Source organism: Schistocerca cancellata, chromosome 6, assembly GCF_023864275.1.
Source record: "Schistocerca cancellata isolate TAMUIC-IGC-003103 chromosome 6, iqSchCanc2.1, whole genome shotgun sequence".
Classification (NCBI taxonomy): Eukaryota; Metazoa; Arthropoda; class Insecta; order Orthoptera; family Acrididae; genus Schistocerca; species Schistocerca cancellata.
This window is the reverse complement of record NC_064631.1, coordinates 242,132,688-242,150,624: the sequence shown is the minus strand read 5'-3', so window position 1 is coordinate 242,150,624 and position 17,937 is coordinate 242,132,688. Positions and strand designations below refer to the sequence as shown.

At 42.6% G+C, this 17,937-nt stretch overlaps 1 protein-coding gene across 3 annotated transcripts in view; it reads left to right on the top strand.

Annotated features, from left to right (window-relative positions):
- Positions 1 to 17,937, top strand: part of LOC126190960 (myosin-11-like) — a 216,523-nt gene that overhangs the window by 112,957 nt on the left and 85,629 nt on the right. For 2 of the 3 annotated variants that reach the window (XM_049931622.1, XM_049931621.1), the window contains exons 12-13: positions 14,348 to 14,503; positions 14,606 to 14,637. In XM_049931622.1, coding sequence (XP_049787579.1) covers positions 14,348 to 14,503; positions 14,606 to 14,637 — 188 coding nt within the window. The remainder of the gene's footprint in view (positions 1 to 14,347; positions 14,504 to 14,605; positions 14,638 to 17,937) is intronic. The other variant, XM_049931623.1, reaches the window with a different exon arrangement.

The window sequence follows — 17,937 nt, the reverse complement described above, 5'->3', positions numbered from 1 at the left end:
GATTGAGATGTGGCTGTACGATCCGTTACAGCCATGCGGATAAGATGCCTGTCATCCCGACTGCTAGTGATACGAGGCCATTGGGATCCAGCACGGTGTTCCGTATTACCCTCCTGAACCCACTGATTCCATATTCTGCTAACAGTCATTGGATCTCGACAAACGCGAGCAGCAATGTCGCAATACGATAAACCGCAATCACAATAGGCTACAATCCGACCTTTATCAAAGTCGGAAACATGATGGTACACATTTCTCCTCCTTACACAAGGCATCACAACAACGTTTCACCAGGCAAAGCCAGTCAACTGCTGTTTGTGTATGAGAAATCGGTTGGAAACTTTCCTCATGTCAGCATGTTGTAGGTGTCGCCACCGGCGCCAGCCATGTGTGAATGCTATGAAAAGCTAATCATTTGCATATCACAGCATCTTCTTCCTGTCGGGTAAATTTCGCGTCTGTAGCACGTCATCTTCGTGGTGTAGCAATTTTAATGGCCAGTAGTGTATAAATTGAATTCACTTGCTCATGTCCATCTTTATATGCAGGGTAATTGCTGGAACTGCTGTAAAATTTTTGATCCAGTTCTTGCTAATAGATAAATTGATTCATGAGGAATGTTTTTGTATATAGTTTATAAATATTTCATAAAAATTGTCTGAATTATGATGAATTCAAGTTAAGTAGTGAGAATGATACCATTGCACGTAGTGAACAGTCACCACAACTTGAGAGAGCAGCAGTGTCTTGAGAATGCAGCAAATGGTATCTTACTCACACCTGGTGCTGTGGTCTAGTGTTGTTGTATGTGGCAGCAAACCAGAAGGTTGTGGAACGAAATCCTGGCTGGGTCACTTTCTTCACTCAGCCTTTTGTTGTAGACATAAACAGACAACATGAGTCGGGAGAAGTGCGCAGGGCTTTCCATCTAATGCTATTTATCAAAACAATAGTGCTGCTGCTCTTTATGGGTATCAGTGCAGTAAAAGAATACAGTCAGGTCTTCTTTTTACACTGAGGTTGAAGATGGTGATTCAGAAGTCTGAATTAACTGGTGATTCAGGAATTGCTGCTTCAGAGGCTGATGGCCAGTTGCACCACCCACAATTGTTGAAGTTACCATGCCATGGCTCAGAATGCTGGACACAATGTGTGATTTTAAAGCAGAGCATAAGCCATATCCCATGGCCTGCTGTTTGAAAAGCGCTGCAAACAGTTGTGAGATGGTATCTCCAGTGTGATTCCAAAGAGTCATGGATGCAGATGGTCATCACACTGGACAACATTTATCTGTAAAGTGAAAATGATATGCTATTAACAAATGTTACCCTCTCATATGGAAATTAAAATGTGATTCTTTCAATAGTTTATTCATTATTTCTCTGCCACACTCCTTACACAACCCCCTGCGGGTCCGGGGTAAGAATAGGCCCGAGGTATTCCTGCCTGACATAAGAGGCGACTAAAAAGAGTCCCTCCCCCTCAAGGGGGTAGTTTGCACCTGCATCTGGAGACGGACAGTTCAACGACTTGCATTTGTTGTCATTTTGGTTTTTCGCTTATTCTGGTTTCTTCCTTCCTTTGTTTCCTTTCTTTGTACTTCTCCCTCTCTCACTGTCTTCCTTACTTTTTAACTTGCCTTCTTCTCCTTGCCTTCTTGTCCATGCTACGATCTCCGCCTCGGCGTTTGAGACAGTCTGTCCTTTCTCTCCCTCTCTCCCTCTTTTTTCCTATTCTTCTTTCCTCCCTGTGCATGCCTGAAGGCCAACCCATGCGTTCGCATGCGTAGCCAGTGACAGGGTAAAGCGTAATTCCCGGCCCTGGGTAGACAAGTAGGGCCAGTGTATATCCCCTGGTAAAGGCCAGGCCCGGGTAGGAGTGATTGCCTGAGCTGACACCTCCCGACCATGCCGATTGGTCCCTTCATCCGTTTCTCGGGAGGTGTGACCTGAGGTGTAAACATTCACCTAAGGCGGGAACGCCCTCTGAAAGGGGTCCCCACAAAAAAGGAGCGCGCCATTGGAGATGCTGGCGATCATGGGGGATTCATCTGCAATGGATTTCTTTTCTTCTTCTCTCTCGACTTCTGCCCAAAAACGGAAACTTGACCAGACATCAGTGACAAAAGTACTACTGCCTGCCCCAAAGTTCCTCGTAGTTTCTAGATCTGAGGATGGAAAGGAGTTTTCCTCTGTCAACCCTTTCGTTATTCAGAAGAGCGTAGATGCCATAGCTGGACCTGTCAAGTCTCGTAATGTGTAATGGTACCTTGTTGTTAAAAACTGAGAGCGCCTTTCAGGCACAAAAACTCCTTCGGGTCACACTCCTGTACACGTTCCCTGTCCGGGTGGAGGCTCACCGCACTTTGAATCCGTCGTGTGGTGTGGTATCTCCTAGATCACTCGACATATTGACTGACGAGGAGATTCAGTTTTTCCTCGCTGAGCAGAGCGTGACGGCTTTCCATAGGGTCATGAAAAAGGTCAACAATGATCTTGTACTGACCCGGACACTTTTCTTTACCCTTGATAGTGTTTAGTTGCCGTCGCGCATCAAAGCAGGCCCTATGTCCCGACACCTACGCGCTGCTACCAGTGTCAGCATTTTAACCACACCCACCAGTCTTGTTCTAATGCGGCTAAATGCATCACTTGTGGCAGGGACGCCCATGAGGGTGACTGTCCACCTCTGTCTCCTCTTTGCGTGAACTGTCAGGGTGACCATGCAGCATCCTCTCACGACTGTCCCATCTACAAGGATGAACGCTGTATACAGGAAGAGAAAGTGTCCACCTCTGCTGCTCACAAGCTTTTTGCTAGTAGGAAGCCCACGCTGCGCCCAGTGTGGAAATACAGTACTGTCCTCGCCTCTCCTCGGACTACCAGGGAGGTGGCGACGCAGACATGCGATCTGACCTTTAGCACTATGGTCGTCCGTTCGGCCAGTGCTAAGATCGCCCCGTCAACGTCTCCTCTTCCTCCCGTCACCCCTAAGACACAAGCATCTTCATCAGCTTCTGACCCAGAAGTCAGATGCACGGGCCTTCAAGAAGGAACCGTCCTGTGAAGACTTCTTACGTACCCTGAACTCCCAGCCATCAACCAGTACTTCGACTAAACGACCTTCCAAGAAGGCTCATAGGAAGAAAAGGTCTCCTTCTCTGCCATGGCGCGTTTCTTCTCCTGTGCCACCCAGCGGTTGCCGCCCCAGGCCGTCGTCCGTTTTGCCTGGCCGCACCGCTGGTAGCCGAACATCTGGCCGTTCGCCGGCAGAGGAAGCTCCCCCTCCCGACCATCTTAACATGGTGGCCGACGAACCTATTGAAAAAATGGACGACGACTCTCCACCTATTGATAGCGACAGCAGTGCTCGCTCGATGCCAGGCCCTCAGCGGCCTTCGAGGTGACCCCTTCTTGCTTCTCCTTTTTCTTTTTCTTCTGACGATGGCACTTCTTCATTGGAATGTTCGCGGCATTCACTCCAACCGAGAGGACATAAAGTTGTTGCTACGCTTGCACTGTCCACTCGTAGTAGCTCTCCAGGAAACGAAGCTACGCCCATGCAATCGTATTGACTTGACACACTATACCTCTGTGCGTTTTGACCTACCCCCTGTGGCAGGTATTCCAGCTCATGGAAGGGTTATGTTGCTGGTCCGGGGTGATATCTACTACGATCCCTTCACATTGCACACTGATCTGCAGGCAGTTGATGTCCGAATTACTCTCCCTACTTTCACATTTTACATTTGTACTGTTTACACTCTATCGTCGTCTGCCGTTACTAGGGCAGATATGATGCAAATTATTGCTCAGCTACCTGCACCATTTTTGTTGACTGGAGACTTCAATACCCACCATCCCCTTTGGGGTTCTCCAGCATCCTGCCTGAGAGGCTCCCTGTTTGCAGACCTTTTAGCCACCTCAGTCTCGTCTGCCTCAATACTGGCACCCCTACTTTTCTTTTGGACACAACTCACACCTATTCCCATTTAGACCTCTCTATATGTACTACCCAACTTGCACGTCGGTGAGTGGTACGCTCTTTCTGATACGTATTCGAGCGACCATTTCCCTTGTGTTATCCATCTCCTGCATCATACCCCATCTCCATGCTGAATTAGATGGAACATCTCCAAAACAGACTGGGCGCTCTTCTCTTCCAGGGCGACATTTCAGGATCAAAACTTCACAAGCTGCGATAGTCAGGTTGCACACCTCACGGAATTCATTCTCACTGCTGCTGCATATTCCATCTCTCATACTACTACTTCTCCACGTTGTGTACCAGTCCCCTGGTGGACCGCAGCATGTAGAGACACTTTCCTGCTTTACGCACCTTTAAACGCCACCCTGTGATGGCGAATTGTATTAATTATAAACGATTATGTGCGCAGTGTTGTTGTGTTATTAAAGAAAGCCAGCTGGGCTGCTTTCACAAGCTCCTTCAACAGTTTTAATCCTTCTTCTGTTGTCTGTGGTAGCCTGTGCTGGCTATCTGGCACTAAGGTCCACTCACCAGTTTCTGGCTTGACAGTTACGAATGACATCCTTGTGGCCCCTGAGGATGTCTCCAATGCCTTTGGCTGATTTTTCACAGAGGTTTCGAGCTCCGCTCATTACCACCCTGCCTTCCTCTCGAGCTCCGCCAATTACCACCCTGCCTTCCTACCCTGAAAACAGGCAGAGGATGGTGGTGCAAATCTATTGTCGTCCCGATTCCTAAGCCGGGGAAGGACAAGCACTTGCCTTCCAGTTATCGACGCATTTCCCTTACCAGCTGTGTCTGTAAGGTGATGGAACGAATGGTTAACTCCCGTTTGGTTTGGCTGCTCGAATCTCGACGCCTACTTACCAATGTACAATGTGGATTTCGTAGGTGCCACTCTGCTGTTGACCATCAGGTTACCTTGTCAAGCTTCATTATGAATAACTTCTTGCGGAAGCGCCAGACAGTGGCTGTGTTCTTTGATTTGGAGAAGGCTTAAGACACCTGTTGGAGGGCAGGCATTCTCCACACCATGCATACATGGGGCCTTCATGGTCGCCTCCCTCTTTTTATTCATGCAATTTTAATGGATTGAAAGTTCAGGATACGTGTGGGTTCTGTCCTGTCCGATGCCTTTCGCAAGGAGAATGGGGTGCCACAGGGCTCAGTTTTGAGCATTGCTCTCTTCGCCATAGCAATCACAGCTGATGTATCAGGCTCCCTTTTTGTGGATGATTTTACCATCTACTGCAGCGCGCAGCATACATGTTTCCTGTAGCGCTGTCTTCAGCATTGTCTTGACCGTCTTTACTCCTTGAGTGTCGCCAATGGCTTCAGTTTTTCTGCCGAGGAGACGGTCTGTATTCACTTCTGGTGCTACAAAGAGTTTCTCCCACCGTCCTTACATCTCGGTCCCGTTGCTCTCCCATTCGTGGAGACGACAAAATTTTTAGGTCTTACATTTGACAGGAAACTTAGCTGGTCTCCACATGTCATATTTGGCTGCCCGTTGTACCTGTTTCCTAAATGTCCTCAGTGTTCTCAGCGGTATGTCGTGGAGAGCAGATTGAAATGTCCTGCTTCGCCTATATCGGTCGATCGTCCGCTCAAAGCTGGATTATGGGAGCGTTGTAAACTCCTCTGCACAGCCCGTCCATCTTATGCCGCCTCAACTCTATACATCATCTGGGGTTTACGTCTTGCGATCGGAGCGTTCTATACTAGTCCCGTCGAGAGTCTTCATGTTGAAGCCGGTGAATTGCCGCTAACCTACCGGCGCGATATACTGCTTTGTTGTTATTCCTGTCGGCTATTATCAATGCCCGACCACCCGTCTTATCGTTCCTTTTTTGACGACACTCTCAACCGTCAATACGGGTTGTATGTATTTGCCCTACTGACCCCTGGAGTTCGCTTTCGTCGCCTCCTTCAGCAACTTGATTTTCCACTCCCTGCAACCTACAGAGCGGGCGAGAACCAAACGCCAGCTTGGCTCCAGGCTCAGGTTCGCGTTCACCTTGACCTCAGCTCGCTCCCAAAGGACGTTACCCCAGCTTCGGTATACCGCTCGCAGTGTGTCGAACTTCGTTCGAAGTTCATTAATACAATCTTCATTTATACAGATGGCTCTAAGACCAATGACAGTGTTAGGTTTTCTTTTATTGTCTGGGCACACAGTTTCAAAAACAGGGTCCCTGGCCATTGTTCGGTCTTTACAGCTGAGCTATTTGCCCTCTATCAGGCTGTTCTTTACATCCGCCGCCACCGACATTCTGCTTATGTCATCTGCTCTGATTCCCGGAGCGCCATCCAGAGCCTCAGTGATCTGTATCCGGTTCACCCTTTCGTGCACCAGATCCAATGCTCTCTTCAGCAGCTGGCGGACGATGGTTCTCCGTTTACCTTTATGTGGGTTCCTAGCCATGTCTGTATCCCTGGGAACGAAGCTGCAGATGCCGCGGCCAAGGCTGTGGTCCTCCAGCCTCGGGCAGCTTCTTGTGTGCCTTCATCTGATTTTAGCAGGGTCATTTGTCAGCGCATTTTGTCGCTGTGGAATGCCGATTGGTCTACACGTACTGAAAACAAGGTTCAGGCCTTGAAACCTCTCCCCATGGCTTGGACGGCCTCTTCATGCCCTTCTCAGCGGGAGGAGGTCGTTTTGGCCCGGTTACGGATTGGACACTGCCGGTTCAGCCACAGCCATCTGCTGATGGCTGGGCTGGCGCCGTTCTGCCCATGTGGGCAATTGCTGACAGTATACCACATTTTAACATCCTGTCCAAATTTTAATACAGTGTGCATTGATCTTGGCCTGCCATGTACTCTGGATGAAATTTTAGCAGATGACCCAGGAGCAGCGCTCGCGTTCTTCGTTTTATCCACTTGACAAACCTGTCTAAGGACATTTGATTATGCTGTTTCCTTTTAATCCCTTGCCTGTTAATGTGCCTTTTTATAGTGTTGTGTTTTTTAGTTGGTGTTTTCACATTGTGCCTCGTGGTCCATTCATAATTTAGTCTGGGTTCGAATGACCACTGTAGTTGTGCGCCCTAAAACCACACAAAAAAAAAGAAAAAGAAAAAACCGCACTCCTTACAAACGTTTCCACAAAGTTTCATTGTCCTACAATTACTTACTTTTATCATGGGGGCCCTCTCAGATAGTTTACTTGTTAACAAGAAATTGCAGGGTCATGTCCCGTCAAGATCATCAACTGTAACCACCAACTTCAACAGTTTAGTTTCGGCAATCACATAGGGGTAAGGGATAAACAGAGAAAACGCATGTCTCTGCACTTAACTAATATTAAAGTTCCTCACATTTAGTTGGAAAATTATTGCTTTGAATGGATAATAGCACATACCGTCTTTGTTTATCAATTATGCAGGTAACACCCTTTCTAACAGTGCCTAGACCCAAGTGTGCTCATATTAACAGCTAAATTTGTTTCGCTTTAAACTAAAGTTTGCCATAGCTGTATTGCTTTTACAAATATTTCACATTGACAGTCCACGGTATCCTTCATAAATGTGATTGGAAAATGGAAAAATATATCCTGCCAGCAAATGCTACGAAGAATGATAATGTTTTATCCCCAGATTTTGTGTGTAATTATGCACACCCTCTGTGAATAAACCAAATGATTACTCATATTTCATCACATCAGCAAAGTTTTCAAAGAATTTTGGTGAGGCTTATTGCACTCAACCATTCCTTGCAAAACTCAAATGACTCCCACTTCTCATTCTGATATGTGACCAGTAATGTGTGGGCATTGTTGAATGTCAGAGCAAGGCCACTGGAAAAGAAGTGCTCAGCTTCAAAAATTCTACATAATTGGCAGTGCATAAGAGGTACAATGTACAAAGTCATACCACCATCAGTAGTAGTACCCCTTACAAAATATAACAGTATTACAAAGTAATAAAAGTCGTTAAATGTACATTAATCCACATTACACGTATTGCATATTATTAAGTCATTTTATCAAAAATTGCTTAGGTCCGCTATTGGGTGGAGAAATGTAGGGTCCCTATGGTCAGGCGTGCACTACACACAGGAAGCAGCTACAAGGGTAGCAGAGTACATGTGGAGTGCACATGTGGGTTTTTTAGGTTAGAGAATTCCCTCCCTATGCCCGACAAGACGCCTCCTGAGACGCGACAAGGTAGTAGTAGGCAAAACGCAACAGGGAATAACAATATTAATGTGGTAATAGTAATCTGCAGGAGCGTCTATAGAAAGGTCCTAGAACTGCTCTCATTAATAAACGGTCACAATGCCCACATAGTACTAGGGACAGGAAGTTGGCTGTAACGAGATGTAAACAGTAATGAAATTCTAAACTCAAATTGGAATCTGTACCGCAGAGACAGGCTGGACAGTGAGGGGGGGGAGGCGTGTTTATAGCGATAAAAAGTGCAATAATATCGAAGGAAATTGATGGAGATCCGAAATGTGAAATAATGTGGGTGAAGGTTACGGTTGGAGGAGAAAGGTAATTGGATGTCTCTATAGGCCCCCTGGCTCAGCAACAGTTGTGGGAGAGCACGTGAAGGAAAATTTGGAAAATATTTCAAGTAGATTTCCCCACCATGCTATAGTTCTGGGTGGAGATTTTAATTTGCCGAATGTAGACTGGGTGAAACAGAGAACCGAGTTGTGGCGATAACAGATTTTCTGGTGACAAACAGACCCGAACTGTTTGAAACAGTTAATGCAGAACAGGGAATCAGCAATCATAAAGCGGTTACTGCATCGATGATTTCAGCCGTAAATAGAAATATTAAAAAAGGTAGGAAGATTTTTCTGTTTAGAAAAAGTGACGAAAAGCAGCTTTCAGAGTACTTGACGGCTCAACACAAAAGTTTTGTCTCAAGTACGGATAGTGTTGAGGATCAGTGGAAAAAGTTCAAGATCATCTTACAATATGCATTAGATGAGTATGTGCCAAGCAAGATCGTAAGAGATGGAAAAGAGCCACCGTGGTACAACAACCGAGTTAGAAAACTGCTGAGGAAGCAAAGGGAGCTTCACAGCAAACATAAACACAGCCAGAGCCTTGCAGACAAACAAAAATTACGCGAAGCGAAATGTAGTGTGAGGAGGGCTATACGAGAGACTTTCATTGAATTTGAATGTAAAGTTCTATGTACTGACTTGGCAGAAAATCCTAAGAAATTTTGGTATTATGTCAGAGTGGTAGGTGGATCAAAACAAAATGTCCAGACACTTTGTGACCAAAATGGTACTGAAACAGAGGATGACAGGCTAAAGGCCGAAATACTAAATGTCTTTTTTCTAAAGCTATTTCACACAGGAAGACTGCACTGTAGTTCCTTCTCTAGATTGTCGCACAGATGACAAAATGGTAGATATCGAAATAGTCGACAGAGGGATAGAGAAACAATTAAAATCGCTCAAAAGAGGAATGGCCGCTGGACCTGATGGGATACCAGTTCAATTTTACAGAGAGTACACAAAGGAACTTGCCCCCCTTCTTGCAGTGGTGTACTGTAGGTCTCTAGAAGAGCGTAGCGTCCCAAAGGATTGGAAAATGGCACAGGTCATCCCTGTTTTCAAGAAGGGACGTCGAACAGATGTGCTGAACTATAGACCTATATCTCTAACGTCAATCAGTTGTAGAATTTTGGAACACGTATTATGTTAGATTATAATGACTTTTCTGGAGACTAGAAATCTACTCTGTAGGAATCAGCATGGGTTTCAAAAAAGACGATCGTGTGAAACCCAGCTCGGGACTCAGAGGGCCATAGACACGGGTTCTCAGATAGATGCCGTGTTTCTTGACTTCCGCAACGCATTCGATACAGTTCCCCACAGTCGTTTAATGAACAAAGTAAGAGCATATGGACTATCAGACCAATTGTGTGATTGGATTGAAGAGTTCCTAGATAACAGAACGCAGCATGTCATTCTCAATGGAGAGAACTCTTCTGAAGTAAGGGTGATTTCAGATGTGCCGCAGGGGACTGTCGTAGGACCGTTGCTATTCACAATATACATAAATTACCTTGTGGATAACATCGAAAGTTCACTGAGGCTTTTTGCGGATGATGCTGTGGTATATCGAGGAGTTGTAACAATGGAAAATTGTACTGAAATGCAGGAGGAGCTTCAGCAAATTGACGCATGGTGCAAGGAATTACAATTGAATGTCAATGTAGACAAGCATAATGTGCAGCGATTACATAGAAAGAAAGATCCCTTATCGTTTAGCTACAATATAGCAGGTCAGCAACGGAAGCAGTTAATTCCATAAATTACCTGGGAGTAGGCATTAGGAGTGATTTAAAATGGAATGATCATATAAAGTTCATCGTTGGTAAAGCAGATGCCAGACTGAGATTCATTGGAAGAATCCTAAGGAAATGCAATCTGGAAACAAAGGAAGTAGGTTACAGTACACTTGTTTGCCCACTGCTTGAATATTGCTCACCAGTGTGGGATCCGTACCAGATTGAGTTGATAGAAGTAGAGAATATCCAACGGAGAGCAGCGCGCTTCGTTACAGGATCATTTAGTAATCGCGAAAGCATTACAGAGATGATAGATAAACTCCAGTGGAAGCCTCTGCAGGAGAGATGCTCAGTAGCTTGGTACGGGCTTTTTTTTGAAGTTTCGAGAACATACCTTCACCGAGGAGTCAAGCAGTGTATTGCTCCCTCCTATATATATCTCGCGAAGAGACCATGAGGATAAAATCAGAGAGATTAGAGCCCACACAGAGGCATACCGACAATCATTCTTTCCACGAACAATACAAGACTGGAATAGAAAGGAAAACCGATAGAGATACTCAAGATACCCTCCGCCACACACCGTCAGGTGGCTTGCGGAGTATGGATGTAGATGTAGCTGTAGGTGGAAATTAAAACAGTGAAACTTTCCTTACATAAGTCACACTACACCCTTCATCAGTAACAAAATCTCATATCTTATCCATTAACACATTTTATTTCTTGTTCTGTATTGTACTTTACATAATATTTGTTAAAATATCTGCTCTTGCTCACTATTGTTTTCGGTTTTCTCGAGTCTTTGATGTTATTGCTTGAATTTGTGTATTTATCTCCTTGCTTATTTCAGCTATTCTTGCTCAGTCTTGCACTGTTTCTAGTGGTTTGCATTAGTATGTGATGTGCTTTTTGGTGTTTGACAATTAAAGGGTCTGCTTTGTAACATGAAAAATTTATGCAGTCCTTCAAAAACTGGGTGTATACTGCAGTCTATGGCAATTTGGAATCTTGTATAACAAAAACAATTTGTTGTTCTTGTTGTTGTTTGCTGCCTGGGTTATAATAAATGGAATGGATCAAAGGCAAGAAAAATTTGATTAGGTTTCTGTGATAAAAGTAATGAAGGAGTATATAGAAATTAGAATGACATAAAACTTAATAACAGACATATATGTTTCAATTGGACCCAGCCCCCCAATTTGGCACTTACTTTATTAAGCGATTCATGACAATCTTAAATTGTAAGACAAAAATGTAAAAGAATGAAAGTATCATGGAATGCTTGTACTGTGACTAGAGTTTTACTATAAATAGCAATGCTCTACTAATAATATCTCAACCAGTTAGTCCCGGAAGTGAACATGCTTAAGGCCATTGGTTGCAGTTCATTATGAAAATGACTGACTGTATTAAAAATTGTGTACAGGAAAATGGAATGATCTGCTTTTCTGACCATGTGGAACTAAGACATTCAGCAGAAAAGTATTGTAAATATTAATGAAATACTAATAGTATCTACAGTGTCATGAACAAGATTCTTGTACTGAGAGCTGTTGAAACTTCTGTCCACAAGAAACAGTTGGTCTTTTGTTAGCAACAACTTCTGTAATCACTGGTGTCATCTTCTTCTTAATTATAGTTTGCTACATTTGAATCGAAGACCCTTTACGGGCATTGTGAACCAGCACTGAAGACACTGTGTTTCTGTTAATGAGTTTATATTCAGGTCTGGCACATTCTGGGTTTTGATAGAAAATTTTAGGTTTGATATGTGTGGAAGGTTACGAAATTACCATCAGATAAGAAAGCTCAAGGTATAAAAATTACCAGTTTATATAGGGAAAAGTAATATAGCTTCATATGTCCATTCTGTATTTTCTAATCTCAAAGCATGGCTTAGTAGGAAGAAATTTTCATTGAATAAAGAAGGGCAAAAGTGATCCCAGGAAAGTCTGTTTTACCTACTGGGCTGTGGATTACTTCTTTCCTATTACTTACTAGATTCGAATTTGTGCTCCGTGACTGAGCTTAGTATGCCACCCTTTAGCAAGCAATAAAGAGAAGACACACACAAAGATATAAGTTTATCGTGTGTGCGTGTGCACTTGTGCTCCCCCCACCCTCCCTCCCCCACCCCTTCCAGTTGTCCAGTTGTGCCTAAATGTCACTGACCATGATTAGCCAAGAAGTGACTGTGGGAGGATAATGAAATACAAAAATTATTTTACTTTTTGGGAAAAAGTTGCAGCTTATATTTTTATTTCTTATTTTGTGAAAGGAGGAATGGGCTGATGTATAGCAGCAGCAGCAGCGGCGGTGCCAACTTTGTAGAACCGCTAATGAAGCATATGAAAATGGTCATAGAAAAGTACCTCATATTAATTGTAAAATACACTGTCATGATGTATACACTAAAGTGCCAGAGAAAGTGGTATAGGCATGTGTATTCAAATACAGAGATATGTAGACAGCAGAATATGGCCCTGCGGTCAGCAACACCTATGTAAGACAAAAAGTGTGTGGCACAGTTGTTGGATCAGTTACTGCTGCTACAATGGCAGGTTATAAAGATTTAAGTGAATTTGAACACGGTGTTTTAGTCGGCGTACAAGTGATGGGACACAGCATCTCCGCAGTAGCGATGAAGTGGGGCTTTTCCCGTAAAACTTTTTCTCTAGTGTACCATGAATATCAGGAACACAGTAAGACATCAAATCTCAGACATCACTGAGGCTGAAGAAAGATCCTGCAAGAATGGGACCATGACGACTGAAGAGAATAATTCAATGTGGCAGAAGTGAACCCTACTGCAGCTGCAGATTTCAATGCTGAACCATCGCCAAGTGTCAGCGTCTGAACCATTCAACGAAACATCATCAATATGGGCTTTCAGAACCGAAAGCCCACTCAGTTCCCTCGATGACTAAACAACACAAAGCTTTATGCCTCGCCTGGGCCCGTCAACACCAACATTGGACTGTTGGTGAGTGGAAACATGTTGCCTGGTCGGACAAGCTTGTTTCAGATTGTTTTGATCGGATGGACATGTACAGGTAGGGAGACAACCTCACGAGTTCATGGATCCTGCATGTCAGCAGAGGACTGCTCAAGCTGGTGGAGGCTCCGTAATTGTGTAGGGCGTGTGCACTTGGAGTGATATGGGACCCCTGATGCGTCTAGATATGACTCTGACAGGTGACACAGATCACCTGCATCCATTCAGGTCCATTGTGCATTCCGACAGACTTTTTGGGCAATTCCAGCAGGATAATGTGTTACCCCACACATCCAGAATTGCTACAGAGTGGCTCCAGGAACACACTTCTGGGTTTCAACACTTCCGCTAGTCATCAAACTCCCCAGACATGAAGGTTATTGAGCATATCTGGGATGCCTTGCAATGTGCTGTTCAAGAGAGATCTTCACCCCCTCATACTCTTACGGATAGCCCTGCAGGATTCATGGTGTTAATTCCCTCCAGAACTACTTCAGACATTAGTCTAGTTCATGCCACGTCGTGTTGTGACACTTCTGCTTGCTTGTGGGGGCCCTAAATGATATTAGGCAGGTGTACTAGTTTCTTTGGCTCTTCGGTGTATAACGGACTGCATCAAAATCTTTGTGGAAAGTAACATTTCCGTCTAATGAAAACTTGTGGAAATTCCACATGGAAACAAAGTAATATGAAGTTGTTTCTCTGCTTTGTAACTTGCACAGGTTGTTGTTTAGAAAAGAGCCATAAGTCGGAAAGAAACTGAACCTTTGATTAGATGAAAGGTTTGTAATAAGCTTTCCATTATGATAAGTGGTGTATTGTTAAATGAATTTAGGTTGTCTTGAAAAACATCAGACCAGATGTTACTATGATGTGTTACAGGCATTGAAGGGTAAAACCAGAATTCACAAGGAATTTGCATTGCGTTGTAAATGTGGTACATGTCAAAGTAGAGTACTGTATTATTTTTCCTAGAAATGTGGCTATACAAACTTGTGCTCTTCTGCCAAAATTATTCAGTCTCATTTCATAAGTTATATTGCTTTCATGAGGTCTTTCCACATAGACAGAAAAAACATTAATTTTTTTTGTAATGTTCTCACAGATGTTGTGGTATCAGAATACAAATACGAAGCTGAAGTCAAAATATCAAGAAGTATGTTCAAGATTGGCTAGTGAGTCTAAAGAGAAAAATTTTCTAGAGAAACATCTCTACAAAACACAGAACAGAGATGGTCGGATGGCACTCACCAGTGTTGGGGTATGTTTGATTTCATATTTAATCTTGAATCGTGTGATTATGGACATACACAAGTTTCTTTTGCTAGTGAGGTTCATGACATTAAGAGTTTTCTTGTTTCAGGATGTGCCAGGAGAGCTGAGTGTCCAGTGTAGGTAAGCAAGTTTCCTTCATGCATGCACATATGTAAAAGCTCACATGTATATCCTTCCAGCTATCCTGATTTAAGCTTCTTATCATTCAACTTCCATCCCACACATAACCACAGACCTTAGCGTGATGGGTTGTCTTGAGTGTATCATTTATCATTGATACAGATTTCTGTACTGTATGTGCAACCATTTATAAGGGCTAACTCTGCAGATGCCTATACTTACATATGGTTCCTTATGGAGGGTAGTAGCTATTTCATTGATTACAGAGACCAATCTGGGGGAGAATCAGGTTTGATCACAACTATTTTCTCGGATTACAGTTAGGTAGTGCATCACAAGTTCCTGCCTTATGGTCAGCAGTCCGAAGTACCGTAAACAACCAGAATTGTGCCAGAACCACTTGCGGAAATTGCATCATGATAACACTCCCACTCACACGTTAGTGTTTGTTCATAATATTTTGGCAAAAAACAAAACTATTTTGTTGCCTTAGCCACCATATTCACCGGGAATAGCCCCCTGTGACTTCATTCTATTCCCAAGGCTGAAGAGAACCATGAAAGGAATTAGTTTTGTCACCATTCATGACATAAAAACAGAATCGCCGAAGGAGCTAAATACCATAATGAAAACAGAGTTCCAGAAGTGCTTCCAAGGTTGGAAAAAGCATTGGCACAAGTATATTCTATCTGTGGGGGGGATTACTTTGAAGGGGTCAGTGTTGACACTGGTGAATAAATAAAGATTCTTTAAGAAAAACATAAATTCCCATTACTTTGTGATATCATCTTGTACATGAGACTGGAGAAATAGGCCTACCTTCTGACTACAAGAGGAATATAATTATCCAAATATCAAAGAAGGCAGAAGCTGAAAGTTTTGAGAATTACTGAACCATCATCTAATAATTGTTTGTAAAGTACTAACACTTGATGCCAAGATTAGATGTGATTATCTTTGTGTAAAGTGTTTGCGATGAATTTTTATGAAATCTCACAAGGCAGTCATTTAATTGTGCTTCCTGTTCTCTCTTAACCACTCTTTATTCCCATTTTTATTGTATTGGTCACCAATCTGGATATTGGTGTGTAAGTATGTGACATGGTTTCTTGATACTTGGAATTTTTCAAATCTTCTGACATCACATTTTGATAGTGCTTTCAGTCTTATTATTACTATTCCATTTGTTTTTATTATTTTCTGAGTACACATATGATGGAAAAGTAAAAGGTTTCAGAACTAGAAAATTGTTGTGATGCGCAATTGATGGATGAGATTTTTGTATTTTCCGCAATTGCACTATTCTGTGCAAACAAAATACATTATGGTTCATTTTAATAGTTTTGTGTTCTGTTTGTTTACACTGATAAAAGAATTATGACCACTGTCTTTGATAATGTAAATGCTTGGTGACATAGGTTTTGTGGGACGTAGGCCCATGGTTAAGGCATGTTTCTCTGCCTAATATTTCATCCTCTACTGTGGTATGTAGTTACTTAATGGTGAAATGCTGAGTAGCTGAAATGATCACACTAAATACTTATACATTAACATTATGAATATTTCCAAATGTTTAACATCTGTTGCCTGTCACCCTTTAAAACTGTTATATATCAGAGTAAGCTTGACGTCATCAAGCACAACCTCACTGGATGAAATATATACAAGTTGTTGCTGCTAAGTGGTGCTTACAGATACAGTTCTAAATTATTCATTACTTCAGCATTGTCTCATTTACTGATTACAAGCACTGAGTTGCATCATAGCCAGCTGAATCTCATGATAGTCTGCTGTGAATATGAGTAGCTGTGGCTTAACTAAATACTTGGCAATCATGATGTGAAAAATCAGTGACATCTGCACGGTGACCGTCCATAGCTTGGATCAGTGTAATGGGGTGGCTGGGTGCAACTTCTAAATACTAAGATAGCTTTCTTACTTAAGGCTTGCATTGTTCTTTGTTTGGTGATGTACTTCTCTTACTTGTGTTTCTCTTGGCTGACTTCTATTCATCTATCTTGCTGATGGCAGAAACAGTAGAATATCTGAACCATTGTTTATTTCTGAATCATGTTTTAAAAAACTTTTTAAAGCAACACGTGTATTTAATTCTCATCCGTATAGGTACCCCAAGGTATCTTTTCAAGTTGACATTAGTGTCCTTTGTTAGACCACTCTGTAACACTTTGAGGTCTGGCCACTTAGACGTTTATACCAATATTTACAATGTTACTGGTACATTTGTGTCTGATGTACCTTAAAGGGCAGTACACACCTGAAGACTAATCTTTTAGGTTTCTTTCCCATGTTTAGTTTAGAATTATTATGGCAGAAAATATAATTATTCTTCCAAAAGGAAAGTAACTTCACATGTAGCTGGCTTTTTTATGGAAAAGTCTAAAACTTAATGGCCTGCAGAGTAATATGTTGCAGTCAGGGGAGCACCAGCGTGTCACTTTCTTGTTGCTTTACCAGTCGATTAATTCATCTTCTCCAACAAGTCTTGCAGACCGTGTTGGACGCTGCTCCTTCTCAGTTTCAGGATTTTTATCAAGAAAGTGTTGTCCTACAAGCTTATTGCTGGTGAATAGTGGCAAAACAGGGGGCGGGCATAGAATATAATATATAATGGAAACTGATTAATAATTGCTGCTTGAATAATTAAAAAAAAAGTTGGACAGAATAATTGAAAGAAATTGGAAGGTACAGATATACTGAGTGAACTTTAACTGGCACTAATATCAACAGATCTTCAATATTCAATACATTTAAGATCAGCATTCGTCATTTAAATTTACATACTTCTCGTTATCATAATTATGCATAGAGCTGGTTATTACGATCGCTATTCCTCTGCTTATGCAAATTCCTCTTGTCGGATCCTCTTGATACAATATTACAATGGTGGAACTCGTAATACATCCACTCACTACCACTTATAGAGACAAACAGGCAAAGATACAGACATTAATCAGTTTGAGAGCATATCTCTATTTGATTTGTTTGTATTCCAACATTATCACTGCTACAAAATAACTTATTATTTTTGTGTGACAGAAAAAATAATAATATGATCCATTACAGTTGTCCCCTCCCCCCTGTTGTGCACTGACATCATATGGAGGTGCATGGTGTCCGGGCTTATTTCCCTTTTTGAGGGTTCATTACGCTAGCTGGTATGGGCATAGCCTTTATTTTTTGGCCATTGGAGTTATCCTATGTGGTTATAATTTGTACTAAGATGTCAGATTCTTTTAACACTTACATACATAAGTTTTCTTTCATAACAAATTGCTTGCT